Here is a 23,118-nt window from a genome sequence, read left to right as displayed (position 1 = left end):
TAAAAAAATAACAGCAAGATCGAAAGCATGGTCACTGCAAAAAACAAAGAAATATGTCTTTTAATCTCTACCTCATGTGGATCTCTTTTAATGGATTATCAACATGTTAAGGACATTTATGCGTGTAATGTGGTCAAATTACTACAATGATCCAAACTATCATGTGATTGATGCTTGTACTGGCAGCTCCGTCTGTTTTTTTTTTTTGAAGACTGGTTAGGGGACCCCCCAAGAGCCTTGACACAATTCGTACATGAGCTTAGTATCTGGCCCGATACCGATATCGGTGCATCCCAAAAATAACGTCAATAAATAATAATAATAATTAATAATAATTTCAGTTTTCACAATAATTTCTGTATTATAAATAATAGTTTGAGAACTGTATTTTGAAAACTAACATACAGTCTAAACACCCATTACCTATTTTTGAAATCTTCGCTATGACTTTTATGTTGTTTCTACTTTAGCATCTGAGACTTCAGCATGGATTTCAAAGACAAGGTCACGTATAGCAAGATCTGGAAAACTCAGTTCTGTTTTGTGACACCGATACATACTAGCTATTATGCAGAAACAAAGTAAAAACCCAACTCCAAACAAAGCAAAGATCAGTCAATCACACTTTATCTCAGCAAATGCAAACTGCACTCCAAAAACAATGTGTGCATTACATCCTTCCATTTCACTCTTCGCTCCAGAAAATGAAAAACAACACAACAGACAGAAAAAGCAAAGGCAGTAAACAAATGCAAGAGCTAAACTCAAACTCTAAAGAAATGCAAAAGCAGATCTACTCAATTTCTTTGTGCCCTATACATACAATTTTGGTGAGCTTGTTAAGATTATGACAGTAAAAATGGAAACGAATCCCTGAATATCTTGACATTAAATCAATAAAGCTGTAATTTAAAAAGAAGCTTAATGTCACAGTACTACCGTAGGCCCTTACACCAACAAACAATCCTGAGTGTGTTCATTGGCCAACAACAGAGCTAAGAGTTTAGATCTCAGATTGTTGAAATGATGTTTAACAAACCAATGAATTTTTTAAAACATCCTTTTCTTTAAAATCCACACATTCACATTCCAGCCTCCGACATTCTCCTGGACCGAGCATTAGGCCTCAAAAAATCCTGAGAAACAATGTAAACTCTCCATATATTAACCATATACATACTACATCCATTAACAATCCACACACTGACTTGAGTGCCATGGTACAGACGATGAACCGTGTTTGCACCCAAAGTACAAGGCTCTTGTGGACGGGTACCCAGCGGCTCTTATGGGCCGTTGCAGGGGGTGGAGGCCACGGATCAGGCCAGGGTTCACTGGCTCTTATCCTTGTTTTCTGGCCGGTGAGAAGGAAGAGCAGGGGTCGGGTTGATCCACAAGCAGAGCAGGATGACAAGATGGCAGACGTGCAGCAAGAGAGAGCTGTATGTGGTGGAGGGATAAGTGTTCCAGGAGAGCTCTATCAGACCTAGAATCAACACCCTAAAAACAAAACATAGATGACTGAGCAAGATACAGAACAGGGTTGTACAAAATTCAGAATTGAATTGAGAATGACCCCTAAATTCCAATTCAATTCTTGAATTTGAATTAGAATTGAGATTGCAAACAGGAAGCTGAATTGCAATTCAAATTCAAATTGCAGGAAGTAGAATTAGAATTTCATAAAATGCAAAGAAATTCATGATACATAATTAAGGTGTATTTAACAATGAAGCTTTGCAGTATATATTACATATGATTACAACATTAATTTCATATAGATATTATTGTATGGACTTTATGTACACAATACTTTATTATAGTAAATAGGCTTCTTTTTTTACCAAACATACTCTATAAAACAGATCATTAAAATTGTAATAACTTTCGAATTGTGGAAAATGATAAGATAGCACTTCATCTCCCAGAATACCTTGCTGTATCCAAGTCTGACCAAACATTTAGGACATTTTGTTTGGAGTTCACTCTAGTGAAATAAGCTAATTGAGGGCCAGAGCTGGTTTGTACTTTAGTTTTTTGTAATTACAGTAATATGCAAAATGATAACACACGTAAAAGGACACCTGTGCTCGTTCATTTTGGTGAGGAAGAAAAATGTATGTTAAAAGTATCACATTCTCACTGATATGTGATAAGAATGAATTTCTCTGAATTGCAATGAATTCAATTCCACTTCCTGTAATTCCAATTAAAATTCAATTCAACATCCTGTAGGGTGGAGTCAAATCAAATTCATTCGTTTAATTGAATTAAATTCTAAAATTCTGAATTTTGCACAGCCCTGATACAGAAGAAAGAAGATAAACTGAGAAATTCTTACTAATGTTCTTTTTCAAAGGTTTGTGTATTTGTTTTACCCGAGCAGGTGAGCAAGCTTTTTGACTCCTCCACTCCACAGCAGGTAAGGAAGCGTATGGAAGTACCAGACATAAAACTGATAATGTAAAGACCTGCTGAAGCACATCCCGATGAAGTTAGAGGTGAACAGAATCAGAACCGTCTGTATGATTTGGGTTAAAGATTTTTTTAAGGTTGTATCATGTCATTTTTGTCTGAACTGCTAGTTTTGGACTGCTCTTCAGAAAACATTAATACAATTCAGACAAAATATTAAATTATTTCAAATTTGTAATTCGCTTTGGATATTTATGTAACTCCAAAACAAATAACAGAAAAATGATTTTGTTTTTCCACACAGGCATTAAAGGGCATCTAGTGGTGAGGTTGCAAATTGCAACCAATGGCTCGCTCCACCCCTCCCTTTCTAAGCACTACGGTGGCTGACACAGAACTAAAATGTCATGTTTTCGCTTCTTTTCCGAAGGAGATAACGTATGTATGAAGCGCGCTCTGTAGAGCAGTTTGTCTGTTTAGGGTTACTGTAAAAACAACATGGCGAATTCCATGTAAGGGGACCCGCAGTGTATGTAGATAGAAATAGCTAGGGGCTGTTAGATTCTGAATTTTTTGGAATCGATTCCAATTCCTGGTTTGGGAGGAATCGATTCTTTTGGAATCAATTCCCAGTCCTAGAAATAGCTCATTCTGAGGTAATAAAAACATAACGCTTCATTATGTAATGTCTTTATACACCTCTGAAGACATAGTTATGTATATTATATTGCAGTTCTATCAATAGATACTACAAAAAAATTACACAGCACCTTTAAAGGATATGATCAGCATTGAGCTTCTGTGGACTTTCTTTTCTCTCAGAGGGTTCCTTTAGAATAGACCAAATACTGTTTCCACGCCTGTAATAAGCACAGATTTCAAAAGACAATCAGGACCAGCACACCTGTAACAAAACTGGTTTGTAACAAAACACACTACTGAGAATCTCAACACATTTAAAATCTGTTAAGACACAATTGTGACATAATACAACTATTTTTAAATCTGTTCAAATTGTTTTGTTTTTCATTGACCTTTTCCATCTCTTAAGAGCGAAAAGGACAAGTGTGGTCATATGAGCCAGAAGCAGGACGAGATGGAAGTATCGACTCAAAAACACTTCCTCAGGGAGAAAACGCCAGTTCACGGTCCACTTGAAAAGAAACTGCCTGCCCAGGTCAAAGGCCCGACTAGCATAACCTACAGGGTTCACCAGGAGAAACGGCAGCCCCAACAGCAGCTGTGGAAAAGAGAAATGACAGAAGATATGTAACCGTGTTACATAAAACCAAAACAAAGCATGACAGTTGAATGACTTAAATTCTGCATATTTTGTAAATGTGTGTTTGTGTCTAACCTGGATAACAGCACATAGAATGAGTTTGGGCAGAGTTTTCCACAGACCAAACTCACACAGGAGGAGGAATAACAGACCCGGTGCGAAGAGAAGAACATTCATCTTCACAGACACAGCTAAACTGTCCACAGAACAGAAAAAGATTTGCGTAATGTAATGCACATACTAAAGCATACTGTACGGCCCAATCCCAATTCTACCCCTTACCCCTATCTGGCCCTTCCCCTTACCCCTACCCCTCCAACCAAAAGACAATTGAGACACCCCTACCCCTTCACGTGAACGCGCCAAACGGAGGGGTAGGGGTGTCTCAATTGTCTTTTGGTTGGAGGGGTAGGGGTAAGGGCCAGATAGCCCTTCAAACGAAGATTTTTCGGGACCTCATTTCAAACGAAGGGCTAAGAGAAATTTCCAACATGGCTGCTCACTCGAGCCAGCAGACCCAAATGTAAGTAATTTTTGCCATTAATAAGGATTTTTATGACAATTTTTCATTTTATGTATGTTACATTCAATCTTGTGTTTGTATTTACGGTGATGTTCTTTTAACGTTTGCAAAACAAAAAAAATCGCTAAAGTTTGCTAGCGGACAGCACTGATTACACGATATTAGAAAATATATTTTTGTGTCATATACCCGGTGCATCGGCGCATATGCTCTGACGTAACTTTTGGAGCTAGCAACGACGTATGATGACGTATACCAGTGTAGTAGTGGTGTCCCATTTCTTAGCGGAAAATTTGTAACCCTTCCCCTTGCCACTTTGTTTCAAGGGGCAAGGGGCGAGGGGCGTAGAAAATAGAATTGGGCCTACATATACTTTTGAGGTGGGAGAAACCTAAAGCTCCAATCCTAAATAGTACATTCTTAAAGTGAAATCATTCATGAATACGTTGTAATATAAAGTAAAACGATTGATAAACATAATGGTATAGAAACAGGAAAATGAGCCTCAATCATCACCATTCATTCGTCTCTTCAAGCACAGTAAAATTCTCTCTACTTGCCTATAGACAGCACATCCGATAGTCCAATAGCCATCCAGAAAGAGGTTGATGGCACCGAATAGCAGCATCATGGCTACAGGATCATTAAAAAGACGTAATACAAAAATAGAGTGGATCCGATATGAAGCGCAGCATATGAAGAAAAACACATATGGTGGAACCTACAGAAGACAGATGACATATGAACACACAGATCAGCACTATTAATAACGAGACACTTTCTCACGAGTGGTTACCACGGATAGTTCACCCAAAAATGAAACTTCTGTCATCATTTACTCACCCTCAGGTTGTTCCAACCCTGTATAAATGTCTTTGTTCTGCTAAACACAAAGATGCTGTATTAGGAAGAATGTTAGCAACCAAACAGATCTCATCTCCCATTGACTCCCATAGTATTTATTTTCCCTACTATGGCAGTAAATGGGGGATAAGATCTGTTTGGTTAATGACATTCTTCCAAATATCTTTCTCTGTGTTCAGCAGAACAAAGATATTTTTAGGGTGAGTAAATGATGACAGAATTTTCATTTGTGGGTAAACTATCCCTTTAAGCAGAACAACTTTCTTCACCTAAATCATGATGAAGCAGCTATTGCGTATCATAGAGGTTTAAAACAGAATAAAAATGGATTTTGGTCACTTAGGCGTCTCACCTTTTTAGTGCGATGGTAAATACGGAAAACAAGCAGAAGAGTGATGAGGTAGAAGACAGCAAACAGGTACTGGCCCAGACGAATATTCTGCCCATGGTCAGTAATATAATACAGCCCTGTAAATATATATACAAAGCCCGCGGGATACCTGAAACCCAAATACATACATCTATAGTAAATAGTTGGGAGTGGTCAAGTAATGCTCGGAAATATACAAGGATGCCAGTAGATATCAGTGTAACTCAGTATTTTTAAAATGCCATTGCGCTATACATTTCAAAAAATATCAAAGACAATTAACAGGAGTCTTTTTCCACTTATTTGCACTTTTGCCGAATAGATTAAAGATGGGAAAATGTGCTAAACAGAACTGACATTACTGCATTCGAATATAAAACTGAAAGCGAAATCCGAAAGCCACAATATGTGTACATTGTACAAACAAAATACATTTATATACTTAAAAAGAATTGCAAATTAATTCTGCAAGCACAGATGTGGACCATGGTATATTTTTCTTAATCCTTTTGTACCACTTTCTTGTTTTCTTCTTTGTTTCAATAGATTACCACACAAATGATCAGGGAACCTTGGGGGAAATGTTTCTCTTCACCTTACAAACCTCAAAGTTTATGCTTAAGGTATAAAATTAGTTTTGTAAATAAGAATATAATTGTGTAAACACATTGGTTTCGTTCATTACAAGACTATACTGTTTAATCAAATATCTGGTTGAAAAATGGTTGTGGAATATCACAAAAATATCTCAGGGTAAGACTTGAAGTGGTTAAAAAAAGGCAAGAGAACTTCTGTAAATTCTAGGCAAATGGTGACTAACGTTACACCAAAGACTCTGCACTACTGACACGATGCTAAACCTTTGAATAGAATTATGTATCTGGGCAATTCCAGCGTTATGGACGTGACATAAAAATGCTCAGAGAATGAATTTGTTACGATTATATTGAACCATCTGTTTATATTTTACTGAACCCTTGTTGATAGAGTCTAAACATCAAAAAATGTCAGTCTATGAAAAAATGTCTATTTAAAAAAAGCATAAACATGGGTTATGGATGTGACAAAAAAGGACGCGTTTTTTGGGAGACGATAAACTTTGTAGGATTTCTATAAAATAAAATGCACAATCCTGAAGCAATAATACCCAATGAATGGAGAAGGGATGCATCTTTATAGAACATAAAATAGTTACTTTATATTCATTTTCATGTGTCCATTTATGAGGAATATGTAGCGTTATGGATGTGACAATCCTGAAAATGGCACTTACCTGACTATGAAAAATCATGCACTAAAAATAAAACAAATGCTTTACAAATTTGAAGAGAGATCTCACATGGGTATTTGAACCACCAAATGTTAAAATCTGTGCTGTTACCATAGTAAAAAACAGCTGGTAAAAACTTATTTTTTTCGTGGTAAGGTTGACATTTTCACGGAATTGCCCATCTGTCTTTCTCCAGCTGCCTTCTGGTCAGCGAAAACACACGCAGCAGTACTTACACAAGTGGCCCTGTGTCGCCTTTCAGCTGCGTGTAATCATATGTGCCGTTTATAACTCCTTCAACTTCATCCATGTATGCTTTCCAGTCGATCTCCGTATCTACACACATACATTATTACACAAACTTATTACATTTGGTATGGCATATTGTCATTGCATACTGCATGCCAGTGTCACGTTGTCAAATTTGCCTGAATGTACTGTGAGATTGACGTGTACACGTGTTTCCCTTCCAGGACACCATCTAAGTTACACACAATATTGTATTGTAACGTTAGCTGTAACGGTTGATTAAAAAGAAAACCTTAATATATATGAATCAATAATACACAAGTGCATTAAAACTGCTCCAAAATAACATAAAGCAATAATGACTGTCAGCATATTCACGTATGGATTTCTTCTGGCTGCAGATCCATTAAACAGCAATAAACTACACAGCATAATCATTCAGGGATCGTGTGAAAGTAACATTATATCATCTGTTCTGAACTTACATGCAACTCTTTGGATCACCCATATGTTTATCCCAATTTCCAAGAACCAAAGCACGGTCGTAATCAAGAACGTGTATTCAGCTTTAAATAACACCAAGTGTTTGTCTTGCCATATAGAGGAAAGTGTTTTATAAAATCTTGATGGTGAAGTAGAGGATTTCTTTTTGCCTCCTGCCATGTTGGCTGCTTATGTGAAGTCAGCGACTAACCGCAATTCGTAACAAACGTGAAAGCTACGTTTCAAAATATAAGTCCCTGAGCTGGTTTCATTGATCCACCGAAGACCGACTATCCACACACTTAGAAAATTTCTGCAGACAAAAAATATTTTAATTTTTTTAAAACCTGACCACTAACAAACAGACTTGCCTTATGTTTTTTTCTACCAATATATTATCTATAGAAAATAACAAAAAAATAACGGTTGACTGAGCAAATTGTTTTGAAGTTAATCAGAGTTTTTCATCAGGCACTGTTAACAGTTACCAAAAAACGTGTTTACGTATCACGTGACTACGTCAAAACCGCGTTTTCCGGGAATGAAGTGAGAGTTAAAGGTAAATTTCTGTACTTTATTCGTCTGTAACCTTTATTTAGGTTGTGCGGTCGTGCAATACAAGACAACGCATTAGGTTCGAGACGTGTAAGGTAATTTATAGGGCAAATATTTCGCCTTGACAGTCTCCGACAAATGACTCACTTTGTTTGGTTAATTGTTTTATTATGGCAAAACTTTCATTTTAATTTATCTTTGGCGGAATATTTAGATGCTGCTAATACTGCAGAATTTTTGCAGTCGTGTCCTCTAGCCTATTTAAACTTATATTTATGATTATGTAGATGTTAATAGTGGTTTAGTAGTATTAGGGGCATTTTTTTACTCCATCAGACCAGTTAACTTGTCATCTATAATAAACTATCCCGGTAAAAATGTAATATAATACTGTTTTATCTACCTCCTTAATCTGTTCTTGTTGATTTCAATCTGTACTCAGAAGTTTAGACAAGAGAAAGTGGACGATGGAGGATTTTCCCATTCGTACAATGGAGGTGGTGTGTTTGGGTTCGAGTGCGGCTCTTTCTGGTCTGCTTTATTATATTTACAAGAAGAAACGCAAAACTGTGGACAAACTTAATGTGAGTAACATTGCTGTGTTCTTTGTTTCACAATAGCATTTTTAAAGGGATAGTTCATCCAAAAATGAAAAATCTGTCATCGTGTACTCTCCCTCAGGTTTCAAACCTGTATAAATTTCTTTGTTCCAATGAACACAGAGAAAGATATTTGGAAGAATGTTGGCAATTTTCAGTTCTGGGACATCATCCACTACCATAGTAGGGAAAAAATATTGTATTTGTGTTCTGCTGAACACAGAATTTTGGAAAACAGAGTTCTCGGGCACCTTTGACTACCTTGTAATTCTTCCTACTATGGTAGTCAATGATGTCCCGGAACTTCCAAATATCTTTCTCTGTGTTCATCGGAACAAAGTAATTTATACAGGTATGAAATTTCATAAGGGTGAGTAAATGATGACAGCATTTTCATTTTTGGGTGCACTATCCCTTTAAGAAGTGTATAATAATGCCTTTGGATTCTTCGAGCTTTCACGAGACCTTTGAAAATTTAAAAGTGGGTTGATGCTAGACTAGGCTGTAGGTTAATAGCACGAATGTCATGGGATGAGTCCCAGGCAAGGGTGACCTACAACCCACTGTTATTCCTTTGACACCATTATGCCCTTGCACATGACACTTATAAACTGGGTGCCCTAGGGGTCTGTGCCTGCCATTACACCTCTTTACCACTGAAGTGGTTTGGGGATCTGCACGCCTCTCTGAACTACATTTATGACATTTGTAAGTAATATGTCTGAAGTAATTTTGCAGCACTGTTAACATACCTGCTAGGGAGACATTATAGAAAGATCAGCAGTATAATTACCATTAAAAGAAAAATGAAAACTGTTTTTCATGATAGGAAGCTCCACAACTGCCATTGGATGAGAAGTTGGCAGATCTTTTAAACGCCACCCCAGGGAAATGTCTGCAGTACGTGGTTATCCAGGGTAATCTTCATTCTTCATCATCCGTCATTGTTTAGTATAAAATATTCTTAATTCAACTCTTGCATTCTGCAACTTTCAATTTCTGTGTTTTCTATCTCTGTAGGTACAGTGCAGCCTATAGGAGAACCATTAAGGAGTCAGTTTCAGGAAGGAAGTGTCGGTGTCATCCAAAAACTAGTCCTCCGAGAACACAAACTTGTCTGGAATAGTATAGTGCGCACCTGGTAAGACTGTTCTTTTCCTATTATGTAAATAAGTCAGTCAAATCGTACATTTTTCTACTCCAAACGCACACATTGTTCTCTTCCTCACCTCATCATGTAGGACAGACAGTGAGCGTGTTCTTCACCAGCGTGTGAATGCTGTGCCCTTTAACCTGCTGGGTGTGAACAAGGCGTTCGTGCGTGTGCTCTGCCCTCTGGAAGCCACCGGCCCCAAGATGGAAATCGTCCATGAGAAGTTCCACCAGGCTAGTTATGGCTTCACAGATCTGATTGGTCAATACCTGAGCGGAGAGAAACCCAAAGGTCAGTTAGAAACAGAAGAGATGTTGAAGGTCGGAGCGTCCCTGACTGCGGTGGGAGAGCTCATCCTGGACACCGACCGTCTCCCCAAACTCCGCCCACCCACAGATGGCTCTGAATACTTCTTGAGCACGGAAGACTTTGAGACGCTGCTACTGGAGCAGGAGGGGCAGGCCGAGGTATGGAGGGTGCTGTCGTGCGTTTGCGCTCTAGTAGGCGTGGCCGCGCTGCTATGGGTGGGCCGCAGGTACTACAGACAATTAAAGCTACGTTGGGAGCAAGAAAAGATGAGGAGGGAGTTTGAGTTGATGGGTGCTGGAGAAAGAGGGTTGGAAGAGAACGGCGAGGACGTTCCAGAGAATGCATGTGTCATATGCTTGAGTAATCCACGAAGCTGCGTGCTGCTGGATTGTGGACACGTGTGCTGCTGTTTTCGTTGCTATCAGGCCTTGCCCCAACCCAACTGTCCCATCTGCAGACAGGTTATCAAACGAGTGGTGCCTTTGTACCAGGCATAATGGTATATTAGTGGATTTGTGTGATTGGCTGAACTTTACTGCTTTTAGAAACAGCTTCAAACGTCAAAACATTGTAACATGCTACTACAAAACTAGTACTGCAGTAAACAACCTGTGTGTGACCGAATCAAATGCAACAATTTCTAGATAAGCAGTCACTTGTGTCACAAACATCAGAACTGTAATGTTGTGAACGGTGGCTAGAAATAGTTGCACGAGACATTTAAAGCTTTTGGTGTTTAGATCTGATCTTAAAGCCTGGAGGTTTGTGGTGCAATCAAATTCTTAACATTCAACTAACATACAGTATGTTTGCATTTTGGTTTCAACATGGTAGTATAGTACTAAGGTAATATCTACGTTTTTTCCAAGCTCAAACTCAAATTTTATTATCAGAGGCATTATACTTTGTTTTTGATCTCATGCACGAAGCCTCACTATGACTCTCACTGATAAACTGTTGTTTGCCATGCATGTGTTAAAACGGTTAGTCTTTGTCTAATTGAGCAGATTTTTGGGGGGCAACATCAACATTGTTTTATTATACTGATAAATGTACCTGGATGATGTTCAAAAACACAGCTTGAGAATGACGATTTGAAATATATTGAAATATGAAATATGCTCAGTTTAGTGCCTTAAGTTACAAATGAAAGTGCCGTGCTGAGCTTGTTCAATCCTGTTTGTTTGAAACTAATTTTGGAAAGAGCGCTATTGTTCAACTTGATAAAGGTTTTGGGTTACTGTTCTTACAGCAAATGAAACACTACCGTGTATATGATGTTTTTTGCAAATCTTTATGACTTGAGATTGTCTCATATAGTGAAATTTCACAGGTACTGTAAAAGTGTAATTAACATTAAATATAAAACAAGAAGATCCTCAGTAAGCCTTTACCACGATCAAGCTGAGTCCTGATGAGGCTGCATTTACCAGCAGTTCTTTTCATTCCACATGAAACCACTAGAGGGCAAAGGGTTAGACTGTACAGATGAAAATACATTTTTATTAGGCCATACTTCTGCATTTTCTTATCCTGTTTGTTATTCTTTGCACCTGTTCTGCACTGTATTTAACAACAGCCTTTTCCTCTTCATTAATTCAGCATAGACATTCAAGATCTAAATTATCAAATTTTCAACCAGGAGCCAAGTGCACACAGGTTAAGGAGAAGATACACTGGCAAATTTAACTTTATCACTGTTTAGACAACAACTAATCTGATTGTCCATACAAAAAAGAGAGCAATAAAATATGATAGCATGTGACAAAAGCACAAAAGTTCAGAGAAAATAGTAGTTCATTGCATATTTAGCAAGGGAAAAGTCTGATAATGTTAATAAACCTGCATGCACTTGTTGAGCAAATCCAGCAATTGTAAACAGTCATAAACCAGATTTGTTGAAATGAGAATTTATATTCATTTTTACATATTTTTACTATTGTCACTCATTTCCACCATAGTAATGCATTTTCCAACTCAATTTAACAAACAGTGTACTTATAAAACAGCTCGAAGAGCAAGTTTGAGATGAAATATCATATCTAATACAATGATACAATGACAAAATTACAGTTTGCTTGGAAATTAGATAAAGTATGCAAAAAGTGTGAAAATGATATTAAATATTAGCCTAAACAAGAGCTATACAATTTCCTTCATCATTATCAGTTTTACAGCGTTATCAAATCTAAATATTTTATAATTTTATATTTTTCATTGCTATATTTGACTGTATCTTACTAATTACGGACGTTGTTAGTGGTGGATAAATGTAATAGACTACTTAGTGTCTGTGTTCTAAGTTTTTTTCAAAGGAAGTGCATACATTATATTATCATTATCCCATATACATCTGCACATTGTATAACCCACTCTTCTGCATCACTTTTTTTTGTTCGTGGGTAGGTTCTTTTGAGACTTTTAGATTTTGAGATTAGGTGTTTTTTTCTCCAGATTAGAAAATGAAAAGAAAGAAAGAAGACATTCTAGTCACTGACCTTGAATATGTAAATGTGCAGTCTGCACAGCCTATTCTACCATATTGACAAAGCATTTTGACACAATAATCTAAAACAATTAGGCCAAGCCTATACTTGGCACGGAAATTAATTGCTGGAAAGTAAAGGCAGCTATTTAAACGTTTGCATTTTCAAGTTCAGTTTCATATGACATTCATCTGCAACAAGTCCACTGGATTCAAGTTATTTATGTGTTCTTATGGGTTAAAACTAGATACATGTTCTGTTTTTGGTGTTTGGTCCTGGAACAAAAATCATGTTGAAGAAATTACCTAATGGGTGAAGGGTGAATAGGGTAAACATGCCCCTAACCCAGTCCCAGTTGTCAGGAACAAACAAGGATCTTGGATTTAACCCAGGAACATATCGAACTTGGCAGCCGGGTTTACCAAAAAGAGACCACTATTGTTTTAAATCTCCCTGTATTCATTTATTTACGTTGGCAGTGACTGAGTGCTTTTACTCAGAAAAACATTGAAGATATGAAAATGAGCTTTGAAAACTGCAGTCCTCAGAGAACTGTTGCCATGCCAACAATCTAATGCTCGCCATAACCCGCATAAAAAACATTCATAATCTGCAAAAAGGTCATTTGGGTGCTGTCCATGGTGCTGACGTGGTTCTCAAAACGGATGGATGTACAGACGAGACAGACAGGTGTAGGCAGGCAGACAGGCAGCTCATGGCCTTCATTTAAACGTAGTTCGTTCAAAAGAAATATCGTAGAGGAGACAGGTGGGACACGGGACGAACATCTTCCGGCGTGTTGATCGAGGACAAACCAGCTGACGTGCGCTGATGACGCCTGCACAGTGGAAATGTCGCGTTACCGTGATATTTTCCCGGTACATGGTGAATAAATCTATTCAGTGTACGCAAATTAAACAATGAATAACAATAACCTATTTAAGACAATTATACACGATTATGTTTTTGAACCGGAAGCCAATATTAAAATGTGCAACAGCACTGCGAATAGATAATTAAAGACGTCGTGGTTAAAAGCTGGTAAAAGCTTTTGAAAAAAATCAAAGTGTTTACTGAACAAAACACACCACTTAAGTGTGTTATATGGGTAGAAGACAAATAAAATGTTAATGAACTTAGTTTTGGACTGCATTTGTTGTAGCCTATTTCTCATAACTTAGCCTTTTATAAGTTACACAACTTATAAAAATGAAGAAATAAATGTTTTGTATGAAACGACAGAATTTGGATGCTGACATTCAAGCATCTTGCCAACTTTTTTGCTCGTTTCTTGAAACTTGAATTTCTTTACTTGGATTTTATTATTCTGTTTAAGCCTACGTACACAAAATGAAGACTGAATTAAATATTTATGTGTATATGTAATATTTTAATTGTTGTGACCTACTTGAGGTTGTAAATTAATATAGTTCAAATAAACAAATAAATAATGCACACTTCTCTCGGATCTCAAATCAAAGGCTCACTAAAAATCTTCACACAGATTACAGTGAATTCAGCTGTGTAACTCTCACCTGATGGTGGCACCCTTGCACCTACTGGAGTTTCAATCTCTCTCTCTCTCTCTCTTAAACACACACACACATACATACACACGCCCAGATAAATGACTTCACCGTTCCGCCCGGGTTTCCTTTATGATCGCGGGATGTCCCGCACCTTACAGCAGATTTCACACGACCGCTGATGTAGTCGCACACTCAGACGCGCTCTCTCTCACAAACCCTCACGACGCACTCTGCACCGAGCACTCCAGTCCTGAACGCGCTTGGAAGTTGGCGGTGCGAGGAGTCTGACGTTTACGCGTGAGGATATCCACCAAGAACGTGCACTTGTTTTGGGGGGATAGTTGCCATATCCACCGTCGCTGCCTACAGTTACTCTCTTTTCTAGCGATTTCTGCGTCGACAGCTCGTCCTTCACAACAGCCATGTCCGAGGTTCTGCCGTACAGCGAGGGGAAAATGAGCGGATACGGAGGGGACAACGATGTGAGCCAGATGTCCTTCAGCTGCGGGCTGCAGGACACCAACTCGTTCTTCGGTGCGTCGCAGGCGAAAAGACCACCGAAACTTGGACAGATCGGAAGAGCGAAGAGAGGTGAGAATGTGTCATCATAATACCCAAAATGTTGCCAGAGTTCAGACGCAAAGACAACACAACAACAGCTTAGCACAACAACACAGCTAAGTTAGATAACTGGTCATTTGATTAAGACTAGTTTTTATATTTAGCCACTGGCGCATGACTGGCAAAACCAACAAAACAAACATAGGTAACATACATCTTACAGAAAACGTTTCAACGATCCCGTGCTTGTGTCGTTCTCATAATATTAAAAAAAAACTTAATAGGAATGATTTTTATTGCTAGTATTGATACGCAAATGCATTTAAGTTTTATTTGTTTGTGGTGTCTGAAGCGCGCAGTAGCCTAATCTTTAAAAAAAAACTGCGCAGTTGCAAACCGCAAGCTCTCCAAACTTGCATATAGGCTGCACATGTTACAGTGTACAAAGTCTTGACATCAGCTGTCTTTTGTATTCACAGTGGTCATCGAGGACGACCGAATAGACGAGGTGCTGAAAGGTATGACCGACAAATCGTCACCAGGCGTTTAAAGCCGAGCAATGCCTTGCAGGTTTCAATTTTTATCACCGATTTGAAGCATTGGTCGGTTGCGCATGTGAAGAAGACTGCAAAGAAGTGGAGAGATGGTGGGACGATGCTCGAACCAAGAGGAGATTTAAAAGGGAAAAGGAATTTCAAGAAGGGAGAGATGAAAAGATCGACATTTACTTGGGGTTTGCTGGCAATTCTCCTAAAACGAAACCCGAATGATGCTTTGAGGAAGATGTCGGAGATGATGAGGCTGCGCTCTCAAGGCTCATGTGAATAAACGTGAATGGACATGTCATTGTAATTCCACAACCATCATCTTCCAGAAGCGCTGTAAGCAAAACAAAGTCCAACCGAAGACTGAATCGCATCTTAAGCTCTGTTACTATAGCTGTACAGTATCTTAGTTTAAAAACCTTCCTGTTAACACACACACCGATTCAGCCGGAAAAGGCGCGTTTATGGATTTGCATTAAGCGTCGACTTCAATCCGACTGCTGCTTTTTAGAGACACGTTAGACACAAAGACATTTACCACCCATAACCGAACTTCTATACGTATGTACGCCCATGGTGCAATGTGAATATTTTCTTTCGCTCTTTTGCATCATGTTCTATTTCAAAAATTGAGTATGTTATAATACACATCCCCACAGGTGTTGACACATATAGTCTTTGCGTTGTTTGGTGGTCTATTGTTTGCCCTTCACTGCAGCGCCACGGATACGCATCACCACAGCACAGAGGAACATTGTGCATTACACCATCGTGTAATTAACCCGTCATGAACATGACTTGGTTTCTTCCAAGTGTTTTGGTTTTATATTTTGATGACGTTTTTCCATCATCATCTCACCTTGTGTCCATCTCTTTGCATGAACTTACACTTCGGTGCCAACAAAGGTGCCACCCACAAATCTTACCCTGGCATGTTTCTTTTTAAAAAAAAGTCACATTTGTATTTTTATATTAAATATTTGTTATTTAAAAATATGCTAGTATGTCGTTCTAAAATTAATCAACAATGATGTTTCTATTTCGGAGGAAGAGAGCATTATTCAGTTTGGTTGGAGGGTTTTTTATTAAAAGGGAAAAAAAAAGACTTAATGAATGAATGTTTCTCGGGTTTTTTGCACACATTCGTGTTGAACTACTGTTATATGGAAATCGTATACTGTGACTTGAGCTTTGTTGATGAAATTGTTAGAAAATGGCGATATTAGAAATCTACCGCACTGTTTACTAATATCTTCAAATAACGCGTTATTCAACGGGTTTTGGACATTACGTTTGTGTTTCTTTGTTCTTTGTTTTTCATTTTGGTTTGTTTTGTACCATTATAAAGAAACTGACTATGGTTTGTTGTGCATGAAACCTTAATACTTTTCAATAATGGAACATTGTTTTATTAAGCAAAAAAGCAACAAAAATGTCATGACATTCTAAGAATGAATCATTGCATATTAAAATACCATTTTCACTGTATTTGGTGAATAAATAAATGGTGTAACATATAGATGTGCATTTCTGTCATCATTTGACCAATGACCTCTACGTTCTGGCACTCAAGACGGCACAAACACAGCCAACTGGCTAACTCATGCAGTCCAATGCAGGCCCATTAACAAACAAGATTGAATGTATCACATCCAACAGGTTAAACTATACTATACATCAAGAGATGAAACAACTACTGTAACACTTCGATAGCATTGAGGCCATGTAAATCATGACATGCAGTAATGTTGGGATATAATTCATATTAGGATGGTTGTCTTACCTTGGAATTTGGTGATAAACCAGCAGGCCTGTCTACTTCTAAACCTTCAGTGTTGGCGTTACTTTGATTTGGCTTCAAAGAGAACACTGCACCTTTGAGAATGGAATACTAAAGAAAGATATTTATGCACTTCATGAACTCAAGTGAACAATAATAAAAATGCGAGGTGTTTCATCGCAGACAAAATACATAGCGAAAGATGGATTTTAGATCTTGGTCAATAATTATTTGATAGGATAACTGTCTTTGATAGTGAATTCGTGGTCCATTAAAACACACCATAGAACAAGCTAAATTGGCCATCTGAAAACCTAATCATGATGTTAGTGGTCATTACTTAATGTATTCTGTACAGAATTCATTTATTCAGCTCAATCTTGCTTTTGCACAGCTGGTGCAACACATGCTGTTTCTTGTTTACATCAAACATTCCGAAACAACATGGTCTGAACCATCTGATGCAGTTAAATTTCACAGTAATATTGACGTTTTCCTTCACCGCTCACACAAAAGCTGTGCATGAAGAGGAGAATTGATGGCTTTTATCAGCGATTGAGGCTTGGGATCCATCTGAAAACAAGTCAGGCTTACCTAAATCAATTTATACTCCGATTCTCAATCCCAGTTTACATTTAATCCTAAAAAACACTTTTCACTAAATGTTGCATAACTTCAATTGATCCAAGATAAAGTTTGGAGTTGACCAAAAACAAACATTTTATGTTTGGCAAAAGCTTTCATCCAAAGTGAATCATGGTGCATTCAACGTTTTATCAGAATATGTGTTCACCGGGATTCGAACCCACAACCTCTCCGCTCTAATCACAAAAGGATGAATAAAAATCACAGAACAGACACCTGACATTTGTCTGTTAACAAATGCACATGAATCAACAAGGACCTCTTTCACTGCCGAACGTCCATCACTCAATCGAAGTCAAGGACACTCAGCTTCACCATCTCAGTCTATTAATACACCTTCATTGGCTGTTTCAGTGTTCCTGAACGGTTCCAATGCCCAGGGGAACCCTCACCGCTTCACACAGGCTGCTCAGAGCTGGAGATCACAGATACACTATCTAACTAGACAGGCGGCCCGCGGCAGCTCGAGAGTGACAGAGATACTGCGCTCTGACCCATGGAAAGCCAAACTCTCTGCAGATGATGATGACGTGATAAGAAAGAAAGAGAGATGACATAAGATTTTCGAAGAATGAGTGCTCTGCTGGGAAAGAGAGAGAGACATTTGATTTAAAAGAGCATTGTCCTTGATTTTATTCAGCTTTGGTCTCTCTCATTAGAGACTGTTACATATATTTTCTCACAGTAAATTGTACATTTTACTTTTATTATTATTATTATTATTACCTTATTAGTTCCTTTAAGAGAAATTTGTTTTGGGCAATACAGGTAAAACTGTACAAACAAGTTCCAACATAAATAACAATCATCCATAAACAATAACCATCACACAGTCCCATTCTTTGCATTTGAGTTCAACAACCTTATAGCCAGAGGAACAAGTTTTTATAACTGTTGTATCTGAACCTTGGAGTACGAAAACGATGACCAGACAGTAGTAGTTCAAATTCTTGATGGAGCACATGAAAAGGGTCTACTTTACTGTCAAACTAGGATTGTTTGATATGGCTTGTATAAAGCCCATTCAAGTATACGACAATATGCAATCGCTTAAAATCTTGTACAGTTGGGCCCATAAATATTTGGACAGAGGCACATTTTTTGTTATTTTAGCCATTTACCAAAATATATTCAAGTTACAGTCATATAATGAATATTGTCTTAAGTTCTCAGCTTTATTTAGTGTATATTCACATCCAAATTGGCTGAAGGGTTTAGGAATTACAGCTCTTTAGTATGTAGCTCCCCCTTTTTCAAGGGACCAGAAGTAATTGGACAATCGAATCAAAAGCTGTTTTATGGACAGATATGGGCTTAATTTGGATATGAATACACTCTAAATAAAGCCGAGTGTGCACTTTAGGATAAAATCCATTATATAACTGTAACTTGAATATATTTTGGTAAACAGCCAAAATAACAAAAAATGTGCCTCTGTCCAAACATTTATGGCCCTAAATGTATATGTTGAAATGTTTGACATTTTGGCTACGTTTGTGAATATTGTGTGGCAAGATGTTAAGAACCAAATTCATGCTTATGGTGCCCAAATGATCAACGTGAATTAACATGTCAGAGCATTTTAGGGTTAGGCTTTAGGGAGTGAGGGAGTGAGGTTGGGTCATGACAGCATATACATCTGTAATTTTCCATAACATCTTTATTTATAACCAGGCCAGAAATAAAAGCCTCACTTAATGAAATGTTGACCATAGTGTTGTCAGAAGAGCTTCCTGGGTAGCGGGTTTACATGTCCACTATCAATACGGGCCTGAGTGGCTGCCGCCTCAGGATGATGATGTAATGGTCTGTCCTGCCCTGCACCCAGCTTAACACATTTGTCCATTACAGAGACAAGAGAATGGGAAGTTGGACCAATGAGAACTTAGCTGAAGAGACAGCATCTCGATCTCAGCCATGAAAGGATCAAATGATCATTTCTAAACAGATGACAAGTTTTATTCATGAAAAAATCCATCTGCAGAATTCAAGCAGGTAGGCATGTATAATGACGTGTGCTAGGTGACATCACAATTCAAGTAAACTCAGATATCAACATATTTAAATTAATAGTAGTTCATAATATTAATATTGACATTGACGTCTTTTGCATACATAAATATGGGGTTTGAATTTATAAATTTGAGAAATTAACCAGCATTAAGTAATCAGGGTCTTCTGTCAAGACAATCTGGTGTTTAAGGTGCACAAGGTTCCTGAAGAGCCCCCGTGTAGCGCACCGTGCCAGTGCGGGGGGAGAGGATACGATCGCAGGATAAATCCGCACCCGATACCTGCGGGTCACCTGATATCAGCAGTCATCTGACACCAGCCCTGCCCTGACGTCATTGCATAGAACGTCAGTGAAGGGGAAAGACCTGTGACTACATCATCAGCTTTCAGAGGTCACACATTTAATTCCACGCAGCGTGAGCCACTGCTATTATGCCACTTACAAAGTCAATATTATCAGTATTATGATTTTGCCTGACAGATGATAAAATTGATAAGGATTCCTATAGACTTACATTGAAGGAGACTTATCAGCACAAGAATATCATAGGAACATCAGGGTGGGTTTACAGATCTGGGTCAATAAGACCACCCTAGCATAACAATGTGCTAAAACATCTACAACAGAAGTGATGGCGAATTTTACACTCACATGTACAGATGCAAACACAGTATTATGAAACCCAATCTTACACTGTAAGACAAAGGTTTTTTCAACATACATGATCACAGTCATCTGGTTTCCGTGATTATAACAAATGTCACATAGTTTCCATCTACACTATGTTTGGGTCTCACCTGAAACACAGGAATCAAGAAGGACTCTTCTCTCTATACTGAAAATCACAGCGAGAGATTCTGACTTTTATCTGTTCACACCGGAGCGCAGGAAGTCAGCCACCTTCCTAGAGTCTTAAAAATAGACAGTAATTACATTTCAGAGCGAAATTAAAAATAAATGATTTCTAGTTTATTAATGGCCTCCTTCAATTCACGGCAGCCATTCCTCATCCTGAAGAACACACGCACGCACGTACGTACGTCTGTCATAATCATGTTTATTTCCTGTTTGCTTATTTATTGTTTTAGAAGCAGTTTGTGACAGATTTATCTCTGCACAAGTGTGCAAGTGTCAGGCACTCATCCTTGACATGTCTATCAACACAATCACACTGAGAAAAATAGAGACAGAGACAAGCCTGCATATTAAAGAATTGTCTGATAAAATGTTAAAAAAAAGAGAACAGACCTTCAGAAGTTAGTTCAAGTGTAGCATATAAATGTAAGTGACAGTTTAAAGTTCTGATCCAGATGGGAAGTTCCTGCGTTTTCCTGTTTATTTTGAGCAAATTTCAAATATTGCCCTTAAGGTCAACAGAACCAGAGATCGGCATCTCCAAAGGTTGCTGCATGTATCCTACCCTGTATAATAGTTGATCCATTCCTCTTTCAGTCCTACCCTGCAGACTATTAAAGGAAAAGATCACATAAAAATATAAATTATGTCATCATGGTCCATTTTTGTGATGGAGGAGGGAAAGTAAACAGCAGTCCTAAAAAGCTATCATAGAACTTGGAATGACTTTGGAATGAGAAGGCAACGTATTTAAACTTTTGTGGCATGTTTTAGTTGTTTCTGAAGCCGGAAAAAATCAACGCTGTCCTTTATCTGACCTATAGCCCAATGTTATTTAGGTAATCCTCAGAATCCACTTCCTGAAATATAACTTCAAAGGGCGGAGCCTCGGCTTCTGCGAGCATTCTTCTCTCCATTTCCGCGTCCTCCGGACTAAGCTCCTCCCCTTTGGTGAGAACGTACAGGAAGTAGTGGAAGCTGTTGCCATAGTGATAGTGTTTGATGGACCAGCCGTACTCCGCCCGAGAGTACAGCCTTTTGCGGAAGTGTGGCTGAGCGAACGTTACAGAGATGAAGCGGCCGCCGGGTTTTAAAACACGACTGACCTGGAGAGAAATACAAATAGCGAGAGTTAATCCTGACTTTATCCACCATCATTGCATGATAAACACTGAAACACTGCAAAAGCACATGTGCATATTTCTGTGTGCCTGAGTGTAAATGTATGTTTGTATTAGTGTTTGTATGAGTGTCTGTGTGTAGTGGTGTGACTGTATGTGTGGTAAGTGTGAGAGCATCTGCCTGAAGAAATAAATAATTCACACCTTCAGGTGTCAACATGGAATATGCAGAAAGCGAGCGAAAGAGCAGAGCTCCAAGCGAGATGCTTTAGACACAACTAAAACTTCTCCACAAATGAAGACTAAAAAGATATTTCCTTAAAAAAAGATGTTTTCCTTAAAGATGTTATTGTCTAGTTGCCAAGTTTCAATTGAATTAGTTGGTAGAGCACAGTGCTAGCCATGGGTTCCATCCCTAGGGAATGCACGGAGTGATAAAATAAGTAGCTCAAATCGCTTTAAACATGAAACATGGCTGCCGGCCAATCAGATGATGATGATGTCACAGCGGCGTGAGAGACCGATGAGACTAATGATCAGATTTATTGATCTCTCTCCGCCTCTGATTAATGACCCGCTGACACCCACTCGCTGATCCTGGAACGAGACCAAACCAGTGTCAAGGTGAACGCTAAACCACAAATCACACACACAGGCTAATGTCAAAGAATGTTTCTTACATTTTGTTTTTCAGACAAACACAAAAACCCAGACATGAGAATAAATACGCAAGTCATTTTAGTTATGAAAACAAGAAAGCTACTTGAGAGATAGATTCAATGAAAAGAAATACGTTGACCTGATTCTGCCAAGGTAAGTTATGTTTCTGTTCATAGATGTCCTTACAGAGAACAGCAGGGCCATCAAACGCAGGTGACCATTTAAACCGTTGACTATAAACACGTCGGCATGTGTGATGGCTCCAGATGGCCCATCTAACGCTATAAAGTCTAAACGTGTGTGAGAAATCCATAGCTTCCCAATTTACAAGCTTCTGCTGTGCACGAAATATACATTTTCTATTGCTGATGATGAGGAAGTTTAAGAATTTTGCTCAAGCAAGAAAGAGAACTTAATACTGGCGCGCTGTCTGACAGAGATTCACTGACGCAGCCTTTAGCTAGTGACTATATACACCAGACTGGACCGCTGTTGCGCCGCATCCCACAGCTAGAAGCTGCTATCTACACTGAACGTGTGAAAACAACCGTTTCAAATCAAGCTTAAATAGTTTAAAGGCCTTTACATGAATAAGAGCGTGATTATATAATGTAACGCTAGACAAATGATGACAAAATAAACAGATGCTGTGTTAATTGCGTTAAATATAAAAAAAATATAACGCATGCGTTAACGCGTTAACATTGACAGCCCTAGTAAAAATATAACCTTGATATCTTTAATACAGGCTGAGTAAGACCATATCAAAGACTGAAATCATAGTTTTAAAGACAGGGTCACATATCTTTAGACACACAAGAATGCAGCAAATATCAGAAAAACAAAATAG

General features: G+C 38.3%; 4 protein-coding genes across 8 annotated transcripts in view; 2 read left to right on the top strand and 2 right to left on the bottom strand.

Annotated features, from left to right (window-relative positions):
- Window positions 1–51: 51 nt before the first annotated feature.
- Window positions 52–7,644, bottom strand: alg3 (ALG3 alpha-1,3- mannosyltransferase). Its single transcript, XM_057335071.1, has 9 exons — window positions 7,459–7,644; window positions 6,961–7,060; window positions 5,437–5,584; window positions 4,781–4,941; window positions 3,773–3,893; window positions 3,450–3,655; window positions 3,200–3,275; window positions 2,379–2,524; window positions 52–1,500 (listed from the first exon to the last, which is right to left on the bottom strand). Exons 1-9 carry the CDS (start codon window positions 7,634–7,636, stop codon window positions 1,332–1,334), a joined length of 1,305 nt encoding a protein of 434 aa, XP_057191054.1. The 5' UTR covers window positions 7,637–7,644; the 3' UTR covers window positions 52–1,331.
- Window positions 7,645–7,954: 310 nt separating this feature from the next.
- mul1a (mitochondrial E3 ubiquitin protein ligase 1a) lies at window positions 7,955–11,975 on the top strand. Of its 4 annotated transcripts, none has more exons than XM_057335077.1 (5): window positions 7,955–8,015; window positions 8,454–8,595; window positions 9,440–9,527; window positions 9,631–9,751; window positions 9,852–11,973. In XM_057335077.1, exons 2-5 carry the CDS (start codon window positions 8,479–8,481, stop codon window positions 10,567–10,569), a joined length of 1,044 nt encoding a protein of 347 aa, XP_057191060.1. In that variant the 5' UTR covers window positions 7,955–8,015; window positions 8,454–8,478; the 3' UTR covers window positions 10,570–11,973. The 4 variants fall into 4 exon arrangements, with proteins under 4 accessions (XP_057191060.1, XP_057191061.1, XP_057191059.1 ...); XM_057335078.1 differs by having other exon boundaries at window positions 7,957–8,015; window positions 8,457–8,595; window positions 9,852–11,975; XM_057335076.1 differs by having other exon boundaries at window positions 7,992–8,106; window positions 9,852–11,975.
- Window positions 11,976–14,212: 2,237 nt separating this feature from the next.
- camk2n1a (calcium/calmodulin-dependent protein kinase II inhibitor 1a) lies at window positions 14,213–16,711 on the top strand. The gene is made up of 2 exons (XM_057335125.1): window positions 14,213–14,678; window positions 15,128–16,711. The coding sequence occupies exons 1-2, from the start codon at window positions 14,510–14,512 to the stop codon at window positions 15,196–15,198; spliced, it is 240 nt and encodes a 79-aa protein (XP_057191108.1). The 5' UTR covers window positions 14,213–14,509; the 3' UTR covers window positions 15,199–16,711.
- A 1,519-nt stretch (window positions 16,712–18,230) lies between these two features.
- Window positions 18,231–23,118, bottom strand: part of ece2a (endothelin converting enzyme 2a) — a 58,438-nt gene continuing 53,550 nt past the window's right edge. For both annotated transcript variants that reach the window (XM_057335102.1, XM_057335103.1), the window contains one exon: window positions 18,231–21,593. In XM_057335102.1, coding sequence (XP_057191085.1) covers window positions 21,306–21,593 — 288 coding nt within the window. In that variant the 3' untranslated portion in view covers window positions 18,231–21,305. The remainder of the gene's footprint in view (window positions 21,594–23,118) is intronic.

Source organism: Triplophysa rosa, linkage group LG5 (genome assembly GCF_024868665.1).
Source record: "Triplophysa rosa linkage group LG5, Trosa_1v2, whole genome shotgun sequence".
NCBI lineage: Eukaryota > Metazoa > Chordata > Actinopteri > Cypriniformes > Nemacheilidae > Triplophysa > Triplophysa rosa.
Note: the sequence above shows the minus strand (reverse complement) of the source record. Positions and strands in the feature narration are given on the sequence as shown.

What these genes read in the sequence shown, in the direction of transcription:
- alg3 (XM_057335071.1), bottom strand. Translation starts at nt 7,636, where the DNA reads ATGGCAGGAGGCAAAAAGAAATCCTCTACTTCACCATCAAGATTTTAT. An exon ending in TTCTATGTGCTGTTATCCAG is followed by an intron (nt 3,656 to 3,772) that starts GTTAGACACAAA and finishes TCTTTTCCACAG; the next exon opens with CTGCTGTTGGGGCTGCCGTT. An exon ending in AAGCTTGCTCACCTGCTCGG is followed by an intron (nt 1,501 to 2,378) that starts GTAAAACAAATA and finishes TTTTGTTTTTAG; the next exon opens with GGTGTTGATTCTAGGTCTGA.
- mul1a (XM_057335078.1), top strand. Translation starts at nt 8,479, where the DNA reads ATGGAGGATTTTCCCATTCGTACAATGGAGGTGGTGTGTTTGGGTTCG. An exon ending in GCAGTACGTGGTTATCCAGG is followed by an intron (nt 9,528 to 9,630) that starts GTAATCTTCATT and finishes CTATCTCTGTAG; the next exon opens with GTACAGTGCAGCCTATAGGA. An exon ending in AATAGTATAGTGCGCACCTG is followed by an intron (nt 9,752 to 9,851) that starts GTAAGACTGTTC and finishes CTCATCATGTAG; the next exon opens with GACAGACAGTGAGCGTGTTC.
- camk2n1a (XM_057335125.1), top strand. Translation starts at nt 14,510, where the DNA reads ATGTCCGAGGTTCTGCCGTACAGCGAGGGGAAAATGAGCGGATACGGA. An exon ending in GATCGGAAGAGCGAAGAGAG is followed by an intron (nt 14,679 to 15,127) that starts GTGAGAATGTGT and finishes TTGTATTCACAG; the next exon opens with TGGTCATCGAGGACGACCGA.